This window comes from Zophobas morio, unplaced genomic scaffold (assembly GCF_036711695.1).
Source record: "Zophobas morio isolate AGI-343-1 ecotype UQ-CSIRO unplaced genomic scaffold, CSIRO_AGI_Zmor_V1 ptg000021l, whole genome shotgun sequence".
Lineage (NCBI taxonomy): Eukaryota > Metazoa > Arthropoda > Insecta > Coleoptera > Tenebrionidae > Zophobas > Zophobas morio.
Window position 1 is genome coordinate 24,064,968 of NW_026972126.1, and position 11,376 is coordinate 24,076,343.

Sequence of the window (11,376 nt, forward strand, 5' to 3'; positions counted from 1 at the left end):
AAGTGCAATAAACATAAATACCGAAAAAAGGGAAAGTCCGAATGCACACCCCAAACATCTGATGTATTGTATAGTAAATATGGATAAGGATAAATTTAATAAAACTGAATATGAATCACTCTCGAATTTTTTTGGTAACCGTCATCACTTTATAAATAAACGTCTTTATAAAATCAAAATTCGACGAAGGAATTCTTCAAAACCTTGTCCCGTTTTAGGGACAATGGACAAAGAATTTTTATGACTTTGTTTGTGTCGTTGGGTCTTTTCGCTCAACCCCAGATGTTCTATTTATAATTTGCCAAGCAGGTAGCAGGTACTTACAAAATAACACTTCCAGAGTAAACAAGTTTTCAGAAATAATTATTTTATTAGAAATTATTACAATGAAAAAACTTGTCTTTGGTGTATTTCTAATTAAGCCGTTGTATTTTTTGCTCTAAATATAATCAAGCATTATGAAGGCCACTTTTTAAAGAATACGACGACCCACATCTAATTGATCATATAATCTATAAAAAATGACGAAGAAAGGACGGCCTTTTGACGTCATTAATTGACGTCAGAAGTAAGTCATAAAAATCTCGTCATTTTCACGTGATTTTTTCGGCGAATGACGTCGCCGACCAGTTATGACCAAAAATTGACGTGAATTAGACGACAGTATTATATAAGTATAGATATAGAAGTATAGATTTTGGTTGGTTGCGCAGGCAACGCCGAGGTGTACATCATGCTGGCCCTGCTCATCGGGCTGGTGACCGTGGTGATCGGGTGCTGGCTGTCCGACAACTGCTGGTCGCCGGACCCGGAGGGCCACGTCGTCACCGTGGCCTGACCAACACCGAAACCCCCCCTCAGCCCGGACATCCCCATCAGCATCGTCAGCGTGTCGTCCTCGACCTCCTCCAGACCCTCGAGCCCCGAGAGCGACTGGCCGCTCGTGGAGCCCTCCGACGGCGACTCCATCAACCTCTGACACCACGCTCTGTGCGACAAGAAGGAGACCGAGCCGTGTGAGCTCCACAAGATGGAGAACGGTTACGCGTACCAGATGGACGGGAGCGTGCTCATGAGCTGAACGGTTGACCGCCCCAGAGGTGGCGCACTCGATGTGTTTTATGTGAAATTATAAGTTGTCAATTGTCAATTAGGGGTTCCGATTTTGATTCTTCTGACCTTTCACCCCGTGTTTATTAAGGTGCCTTTTAGACTTAGGCCTTTTTTTTTCGTACTGACCTCGAGTTCTTGGAGCCGGTGGAGATTTATGGTTTTACATAAAATGCACGGGTTTTTCAAGGGAAATCGATCTGTCGCTCGGTGTTGTATGTATCGTGTAAAGTCGGCTTAAGATTTGGTTGAGGTATATTCGGTTTGTTCTGTTTTGATGATTTCGTATTCCGAGACTGCAATTGCCAAAACGGATTTGTACAAGTGAATTCCCTTCTGTTTAGTTCGAACTGGACGGTCGAAGGCCATGGTGGGGGTTTTGGGCGCGCGAAATGTGGTGGCAGCACTGAAAGGACACCGAAACAGAATTTCCGTTCTACAGAAACTATCAGAAAATTCAAAATAAAATTTTCCGGTCGTACAGATTTTTAAAGCTCTCAGCAGAGTTCCAAAAATTCCCAAAGGTATGCGTCGTTTTTAACTACAAGGGCCATTTTACCCTATTTTCTTAATATATTCTATAAACACAACAAGAAAGGTAAAACATGTGTAAAATGGTACATTTTTGTAGGAAATTTTGCAATTAAACTCCGCCCCTCGGTCTGACAACATATGAAAAGTTCCTCATAATTGAGCTTGGGATGAATATAGGTGGGGCTTAATTTTTGGCATCTTTTTTATTTCTTGTAGAGAAATAAGAATTTTGCAATTAAGCTCCACCCCCTTGGCTCACGACGAATAAAAACATTACATTTTGCCTTTTTTTTCCTTAAAATGTGTAGTCATATTTTCACAACAAGAAACTTAAAACATGATTAAAATGGTCCATTTCTGCAAGAAAATATGGATCTTGCAATTATGGGTGGAGCCTAATTGCAAAATCGATACTTCCGTATACAAATTTTCCATTTTAAACATGTTTTAAGTTTCATGTTCTGAAAAGAAGTGTACACATTTAAAAAAAAGGCAAAATCTAAACCCGCCCACCCGCCCTATCCCAATAGTGATGATTTGTTTTATTCGCCGTGAACAAAGGGGCGGAGTTTAACTGCAAATTATTTATTTCTTTACAACAAATTAAAAATGAGTATCGCGTTGTACAAAGAATTCAGCATATATACATATATTAACAAAAAAAGGCAAAATATAAACCCCGCCCACCCACCCCATCTTATTTGTGATGATTTTTTGATTGTTAGAAACCTAAAACACGTTTAAAATGGTAAATTTTTGTAAAGAAATATGGATTTTGCAACTAGGCTCCGCCCCTAGGTTTGCCAACGAATGACAACTTCATTACTATTTATCTACTACTATCACGATATTCAAAAACATGTCTTACCTGGTAATTTTTTGTAGAGAAATAAGGATTTTGCAATCAAGTTCCGCCCCCTTGGTTCACGACGATTAAAAAAAACATTGAGATCATAAATTGAGATAGGGTGGGTGGGCGGGACTTATATTTTGCATTTATACTATTTTGATGATGTTATTTTTCGACTTCGATGGTTTAGAGTTTCGGCTGTTCAATTTTTCGATTTCCGGATTTATCGAGCTTTCCATATTTCGATTTGCAAAATTTTTCGATTTTTCCATTTTTTTTTTTATTTTTCGATTTCTCGATTTTTCAGTTTTTCTTCGATTTATCAATTTTTCCATATTTTAGTTTTGGAATTTTTCAACATTTCGATTTTTCAATATTTTGATTTTTGAAATTTTTGTTTTCTCAATTTTTTTATTTTTCGATTTTGCAGTTACATTTTGAATGTTTCTATTTTTCGATTTTTGGAAATTTCGGTTCGAATAAATTTGTCCTTTCAGTTAAAAAATCGAAGAATGACAAACCGTGAAAATGAAAAATTTTAAATTGAGAGAAACAAAAAATTGCAAAATCGCAAAGTTAAAAATTGAAAAATCAAAAGATTGTATTTGAAAAATGCGAAATTGTCAAATAAATTGTCCAATGAAATATTCAAAAGTTGAAAAATCTAAAAACTAAAAAAAAATGAAAACTGGAATTTCGAATTCGATTTTATAAGATTTGTTTTTTTTCCAATCTTCCGATATTTCGATTTCTGATTTTCCGATTATACAGTTGTACAGTTTTCCGATTTTTCAATTTGTCGATTTTTCCATTTTTTTATTTTTCGATTTTTCGGCTTTTCGGTTTCTCGATCTTTCAATTTTTCTTCGATTCATCAATTTTTCCATATTTTAGTTTTGGGATTTTTCAGTTACATTTCGAATTTTTCTGTTTTTCGATTTCTCAAAATTTCGGTTCGAATAAATTTGTTCTTTTAGTTAAACAATCGAAAAATGACAAATCGTGGAAATGAACAATTTTAAATTGAGAACTTGAAAAATTAAAAATCAAAAAATTGCAAAATCGTAAAGTTAAAAGTTGAAAAATCAAAAGACTGGATTTAAAAAATACAAAATCGTCAAACAAATTGTCCAATGAAATATTCAAAAGTTGAAAAATCTATAAAAACTAAAAAAAAATGAAAACTGGAATTTCGAATTCGATTTTATAAGATTTGTTTTTTTTTCAATTTTCCGATAATTCGATTTCTGATTTTCCGATTACACAGTTGTACAATTTTCGAATTTCTCATTTATCCGATTTTTCAATTTGTCGATTTTTCGATTTTTTTATTTGTCGATTTTTCGACTTTCGATTTCTCGATCTTTCAGTTTTTCTTCTATTTATCAATTTTTCCATATTTTAGTTTTGGGATTTTTCAACATTTCGATTCTTCAATTTTTTGATTTTTGAAATTTTGATTTTTCAATTTTTTATTTTTCAATTTTTCGACTTCTAAATTTATCGAGCTTTCGACGTTTCGATTTTTCGATTTTGCAGTTACATTTTAAAATTTTCTATTTTTCGATTTTTCAAAATTTCGGTTCGAATAAATTTGCTCTTTTAGTTAAAAAATCGAAGAATGACAAATCGTGAAAATGAAAAATTTTAAATTGAGAACTTGAAAAACTAAAAATCAAAAAATTGCAAAATCATAAAAATAAAAAATGAAAAATCAAAAGGTTGGATTTAAAAAATGCAAAATTGTCAAACAAATTGTCCAATGAAATATTCAAAAGTTAAAAAATCTAAAAACTAAAAAAAAAATGAAAACTGGAATTTTGAATTCGATTTTATAAGATTTGTTTTTTTTTCAGTTTTCCGATATTTCGATTTTTGATTTTCCGATTACACAGTTGTACAATTTTCCGATTTTTCATTTATCCGATTTTTCAATTTGTCAATTTTTCCATTTTTTTTATATTTCGATGTTTCGGCTTTCGATTTCTCGATCTTTCAATTTTTCTTCGATTTATCAATTTTTCCATATTTTAGTTTTGGAATTTTTCAACACTTCGATTCTTTGATTTTTGAAATTTCGGTTTCTCATTTTTTTTGATCTTTGAAATTTCGATTTCTCAATTTTTTGTTTTTCAATTTTTCGACTTCTGAATTTATCAAGCTTTCGACGTTCCGATTTTTCGATTTTGCAATTACATTTTGAATTTTTCTATTTTTCGATTTTTCAAAACTTCGGTTCGAATAAATTTGTTCTTTTAGTTAAAAAATCGAAGAATGACAAATCGTTAAAATGGAAAATTTTAAATTGAGAAATTGAAAAATTAAAAATCAAAAAATTGCAAAATCGTGAAGTTAAAAATTGAAAAATCAAAAAATTTGATTCAAAAAATACAAAATTGTCAAACAAATTGTCCAATGAAATATTCAAAAGTTGAAAAATCTAAGAACTAAAAAAAAAATAAAACTGGGATTTCGATTTCGATTTTATAAGATTTGTTGTTTTTTTTTTTTTCAATTTTCCGATATTTCGATTTCTGATTTTCTGACTATACAGTTGTACAATTTTCCGATTTCTCATTTATTCGATTTTTCAATTTGTCGATTTTTCCATTTTTTTATTTTTCGATTTTTCGGCTTTCGATTACTCGATCTTTCAATTTTTCTTCGATTTATCAATTTTTCCATATTTTAGTTTTGGGATTTTTCAACATTTCGATTCTTCAATTTTTTGATTTTTGAAACTTCGATTTCTCAATTTTTTGATTTTTGAAATTTCGATTTCTCAATTTTTTTATTTTTCAATTTTTCGACTTCTGAATTTATCAAGCTTACGACGTTTCGATTTTTCGATTTTGCAGCTACATTTTGAATTTTTATATTTTTCGATTTTTCAAAATTGCGGTTCAAATAAATTTGTTCTTTTAGTTAAAAAATCGAAGAATGACAAATAGTGAAAAAGAAAAATTTTAAATTGAGAACTTGAAAAATTAAAAATCGAAAAATTGCAAAATCGTAAAGTTAAAAAATGAAAAATCAAAAGATTGGATTTAAAAAATGCAAAGTCGTCAAACAAATTGTCCAATGAAATATTCAAAAGTTGAAAAACCTAAAAACTAAAAAAAAATGAAAACTGGAATTTCGATTTTATTAAGATGTTTTTTTCAATTTTCCGATATTTCGATTTCTGATTTTCCGGTTATACAGTTGTACAATTTTCCGATTTCTCATTTATTCGATTTTTCAATTTGTCGATTTTTCCATTTTTTTATTTTTCGATTTTTCGGCTTTTCGATTTCTCGATCTTTCAATTTTTCTTCGATTTATCAATTTTTCCACATTTTAGTTTTGGGATTTTCAACATTTCCATTCTTCAATGTTTTTATTTTTCCCTTTTTCGACTTCTGAATTTATCAAGCTTTCGACGTTTCGATTTTTCGATTTCGCAGTTACATTCTGAATTTTTCTATTTTTCGATTTTTCAAAATTTCGGTTCGAATAAATTTGTTCTTTTAGTTAAAAAATCGAAGAATGACAAATCGTGAAAATGAAAAATTTTAAATTGAGAACTTGAAAAATTAAAAATAAAAAAATTGCAAAATCGGAAAGTTAAAAATTGAAAAATCAAAAGATTGGATTTAAAAAATACAAAATTGTCAAACAAATTGTCCAAAAGTTGAAAAATCTAAAAACTGAAAAGAAATGAAAACTGGAATTTAGAATTCGATTTTATAAGATTTGTTTTTTTTTTCAATTTTCCGATATTTCGATTTCTGATTTTCCGGTTATACATTCTCATTTATCCGATTTTCAATTTGTCGATTTTTGTTTTTTTATTTTTATTGTTTTAGAAGAATAAGTTGTCTGCCAAAATAAATCTTATCTTGGCAAGTACTAGCCCCGCCCACCCACCCTTATTTTTTTAGAGGATATGTCATTTGCCAAAATTAGTCTTATCTTGACAAGTACTAGTGCCGCCCACCCACCCTTTATTTTCTTAGAAGAGTGGGACCTCTGCCAAAATCAGTCTTATCTTGACAAGTACGTAGTCGTTTTTTCAGAACAAGAAACTTAAAACATGTTTAAAATGGTATATTCTTGTGGACAAATATGGATTTTGCAATTAGGCTCCGCCCCTAGGTCTGCCAACGAATGAAAAGTTCATTACTATTTAGATCAGGGCAGGTATGGGTGGGGCTTAATCTTTGGCTCTAATTTTTTCTGTGAATAACATGATACTCTAAAACATGTCTTACCTGGTAATTTCTTGCAGAGAAATAAGGATTTTGCAATTAAGCTGCGCCCCCTTGGCTCACGACGAATAAAAAAATCATCAGAATTGAGATAGGGCGGGTGGGTGGGGCTTATATTTTGCCTTTTTTCTTTATATATGCAGTCGCCTTTTTGGAACAAGAAACTTAAAACATGTCTAAAATGGTAAATTTTGTAGACAAATATGGATCTTGCAATTAAGCCCCGCCCCTCGATCTGACAACGAATGAAAAATTCGTCACAGTTGTGAATTGAGGTCGGGGTGGGTATGGGTGGGGCCTAATCTTTGGCTTTATTTTTTTCTTAATATAGATAATATTCTTTGAAGAACACGATACCCAAAAACATGTTTTAAATTTCTCTTAGGGAAATAAGGATTTTGCAGTTAAGCTCCGCCTCCTTGGCTCACGACGAATAAAATAAATCATCACAATAGAGATAGAGTGGGTGGGTGGGGCTACGTTTTGCTTTTTTTTTTTTCTTAATATATGTAGACTTATTTCGACAACAAGAAACTTAAAACATGTCTAAAATGGTAAATTTTTGTACAACAGGAACTTCAACGTCAACAGTAAGTTTAAAATCGAAAGTCCTAGAAATACTCTAACTTTGGGGAACCTTCAAAGTTCCGAAAAATTAATTTTTTTGGAAAACAAAAAAATCTTAGATTGCTTCCAGATTGTTTCATTAATACTATAAACTTCCGAAAACTTCAAAAAGGTTGAGATTTTCACCAAAATTTCAAAAATCGCACCGCTTTGCAAAAAAAAAACTTCCAACTATTTCAGGTTTTCAAAAACAGGAAATTTTGGAACTCCTTCAGTGCCACCAGCCGTTTTCCGTGCGCCCAAGACCCACCATGGTACCATGGGACTCATCCACTGGGCAAACCACGCGGATCCGCGTCTCAAAATCCGGTGTGCGAACCGTTCGAAGCGGTTTGTACACTCAAAACTGCAATTGTCAATTAATAGATAGCAACAATTGGAGATGAATGTCTAGTATTACACTTGTTTTCCTCGGATCAAGCAGCCTTCGATTTTTTTTACAGTGTCTAGACATAGTTTGCTTGATCTACACAACACTAAGCTTAATTATCGGCAATTATAGATGTTGTAGAATCGTCTACTTAATGTAGAACCTATCATATCAGCCTGCCTTTCTGTGCTGTGCCTCTCTACACAACCTGATCTAATACCATCCCTCCTCGACGCCAACTCCGGCAAGTTTCGCACTTGACCCGGCCGAACAAACATTTTGGTGCCACCTTCCGCCGCTAGACGTCGTCTCGTAAACTTGTCGGAGGACACAAGAACTCCGAAGATTCAGTGCGTTGTAGTACGTCAACCCGCGCTGAATCTTATTTCGAGGAAAAATGACGCAATCTGATCCATTTTTCACGAAGATAGAGTCGATTCTAGGCCGCCCCTGTGACAAAATGCGTTCTTATGAAAGTTGAATGGTTTCGGACAAGGGGAGTGTCTAGGACGAGAAATGGAGTTCGCGCTTTATCAAAGGCCTAATTAAACTAAATTTTCGTTTGAGGTGTACGAGCCCGTTTCATAACACTTACAAGTTAGCATGCTGTGTTTAGTGTCTTCTGCTACCACCAGTCTTGTAATTTTTATGAAAAGAGCACTTAGGTATTGAATTGATATCTTGTAAATAAGCTTGTATTAAGACTGATTTCATATAAAGATGTTTAAAGATATAAAAGGAAATGTTAATACTGTTTAAATAAAAATACGACTAAAGGGATATCACCGGGTGCAAGCTAAATTACTAAAACAACAAAGGCGATTTTAATTTAATTTGCACCTCATGTTAAATGCGACGCAAGAAATTCATCTAATTCGTTTTCGTAGATCTAGTACCTGATTTTCATTACTGCCAACGTTGTGGACTAATAAATCACCAGATCGACCTCGAATCTACCAAACTTTTGTCAATACGTGTACATGGAGAGACCAAAGCTTTGAATTTCTTGTAAATAATACACCATGTTAAAAACAAGCTAAAAACGGCCTAAACTTTAGATTAAAGCTGCAGCATTATCGTTTATCGCTAGCTATTTTTCTTTACCCTAATTTCGCTTAAAAACAATTGCTCAATCTGTACATATTTAGTTAGATAATTTAGTTGTACTTGACTCTGTTGACATTTCCCCGCAGGGACTTGTCGGTAAGGGTTGCCAACCACCTTTAATTACTTGCATGATAGAGGGAACAATATTACATTAGTGTTAATGTATCCTAAAATTTACTAGCCCGTTTTTAACTGTCAGACCTAATTAAGATTGACGATATTGCAACGATATTTGTACCAGATGTATTTACTCATGAAATAAACCAAACTAAGTGACAGCGCTTCAATCTCCACACCCAACCCACTTCAAACAATCAATCAAGTACACGTCCGTAACGGAAATTTATTAAAAAAAAAAACACTAATTAATCGTTCCATATTAATTAATCCTATCGTAACAATAGAAAAATAATTTATATATTAATGACTCTCGAGAGTTTCTGCACGCGCGTCAGCAGTAGATCTCCTTGTTTCACGACTGAATTAAACTGTGCATTTTTCAGGTCAGGACGATTTGTTTCCACAATTCCACCAACTCTATCAATTTTACAATGCAATCTTCCGGCGGCAATAAAAGTCGATAATTCCCTGCAAAAACATGATTGATTTTAGTGCTTCGAGCTATGTAGAACTTACGAGTCAATAAATTCAACCGTCACGCCGAACGCTTCAGCCATATATTGCAAAGTTAATGATCTGTAAGACTCGAGTAACTGCGTGTACGCTGAAATCTTCATTTCACGAATGTAGTAGCGATAGTGGGGGTTCAGGAAGTAGTCTTTCCGCAGAATTGTCTCCACTTCAGCTAGGTTATTGAAAAACTCAGAGTATTGGCAGTTGTATAAAGAGAAAAGGTAGTCTTTGACAAAGGGTTCAGAGTGAAGGACTTCCAAAATTTCAGACCCTTTGACAACCTATGAAAACACAGTTAACACACTTGTTTTGTAAAAATGACTTAAGTTACTTTATCTCTGAGTTGATTCCTAGGGAGGCTGATAATTGAGGTGTATACAGTATAGCGCACGAACGCTTTATAATCCATCAACTCATAAGACGTAAACGTGCTCACGGTATCCAGAAACAAATTCGCGGCAGTTTTAAAATCACGGACCGCCATGCAATAAGCACCTTGATAGACCTTCAACCTGTTTCGCCTGTCCCAATCGCCACCTTCCTCGATCAAACTGCAACAATTTTGTTAATTACAGTTCAAACACGACATTGACGTACGTTTTCGCCTTTTCTATGTTTCTAGTAATGAGATCATGATCCATGAAGAACAACCCAATCCTAATCAAGTGGAAAATAATGTCGAGACGGTGCCCCAAAGACACCGTCTTGTCGTACGTCTGCCTGAAAGTGGTGACAGCGTTTTCTTTGTCCCCAATCCTGCTATAATACTCGGCTTTTTTTAAATAGGCTTCGCGCACTTCCATCTCCCCCAGATTTTTCTCAGCGTCTTCAATCGCGGCGTCCAGTTTCTTGATTTCTTCGGCGTTCTTGGCCTGGATGGTTTTGAGAAAGTTGGCGTCTTTTTTCCAGCCGGCGTCTTTGATGATGAGCTCGTACCAGGGGGCCATGTCTAACAAAAACAAAAAGTGAGGTTATGTCAATTGAATTTGGTCACAAACGGGTTTTTTTACTTAATTTACAAAAACAAATGTGTCTTTGGGGTTTCTATTAAAACAATGAAACGTTTGTACTTCCATTTGTGTCTTTTTTGCCTGCCGATTACGTTATTACTCAGCAAAACAAAAAGTGAGGTTATGTAAACTTCACCGAGAAAGACTGTTTTTTTCGGGTAATTTTGCAAACGATGTGTGTTTTTACGTGTTTTATGGACGCAAAAGTTTGTTTTTTCGCGTCTTACCGTCTTTTTTGATGGCTTCTGTGATTTTTTGGTGCACGAAGCGGTCATTTCGATATTCGGGTAAAGTTAACAGAAATTTATAATGGGCTAGTTCGAGGTCTGGGTTTTTCTCCAGCCCTTGGTCTTCCAAGTTTTCAATGGGCATTTTGTGGGTTTTTCAAATTTTGTAGCACAAAGCACAAGTCACTGACTCTGACGATCACTGTTTGCAAATGTCAATTGTCAATCGATTTGACATATGCGCAGAGGATTGGGGCGGGGCCAAGGAGTACGTTCGAGTCCTTGGAGTGCGTTGCGTAACAACACGAAAAAAATCAATGAAAGATTCACCATCCTTTACAATGTCGTTAGAGATTAAAAGCAGCACTAAACCCGATTTATTTATTGTTATTATCATTCTCTACCAAATTCTGTGGTTTCTAGTCGCCGCAAAAATATTTAAGATCTCATTAATCTCCCCCTTCGTGGCCACATCCAGCCTTCCGCAAGATGAATGGAACGGATCGACGGAACGACTCTCCGAGCCCCTCACAACTCACAAACACCGGAATTGGAGCAAGAAATATAGGGGTAGTAGATCAAGCCGTGACGGACGGAGAGCGCAGATGCGGATGGCGCGGGCGACGGAAAGAGAGCGCGTTTCGCTGGAGATGAGCGT

The 11,376-nt window shown here is 34.3% G+C and overlaps 2 protein-coding genes across 2 annotated transcripts in view; one reads left to right on the forward strand and one right to left on the reverse strand.

Moving 5' to 3' along the window:
• Positions 1–1,518, forward strand: part of LOC135133099 (uncharacterized) — a 200,295-nt gene extending 198,777 nt beyond the window's left edge. The window contains exon 5 of the mRNA XM_064061361.1: positions 714–1,518. Within this exon, the coding sequence (XP_063917431.1) occupies positions 714–1,020 (307 nt within the window). The 3' untranslated portion in view covers positions 1,021–1,518. The remainder of the gene's footprint in view (positions 1–713) is intronic.
• Positions 1,519–9,166: 7,648 nt separating this feature from the next.
• LOC135132464 (26S proteasome non-ATPase regulatory subunit 6) lies at positions 9,167–10,937 on the reverse strand. The gene is made up of 5 exons (XM_064060573.1): positions 10,719–10,937; positions 10,079–10,430; positions 9,813–10,032; positions 9,485–9,762; positions 9,167–9,436 (listed from the first exon to the last, which is right to left on the reverse strand). The coding sequence occupies exons 1-5, from the start codon at positions 10,861–10,863 to the stop codon at positions 9,262–9,264; spliced, it is 1,170 nt and encodes a 389-aa protein (XP_063916643.1). The 5' UTR covers positions 10,864–10,937; the 3' UTR covers positions 9,167–9,261.
• Between the last annotated feature and the right edge of the window lie 439 nt (positions 10,938–11,376).

Excerpts from the sequence above, each read along its gene's own strand:
- LOC135132464 (XM_064060573.1), bottom strand. The coding sequence starts at position 10,863 with ATGCCCATTGAAAACTTGGAAGACCAAGGGCTGGAGAAAAACCCAGAC. Across the intron at positions 10,431-10,718 it reads AGAAGCCATCAAAAAAGACG|ACATGGCCCCCTGGTACGAG; the intron begins GTAAGACGCGAA and ends TGTTTTTGTTAG. Across the intron at positions 10,033-10,078 it reads AACATAGAAAAGGCGAAAAC|TTTGATCGAGGAAGGTGGCG; the intron begins GTACGTCAATGT and ends AAATTGTTGCAG.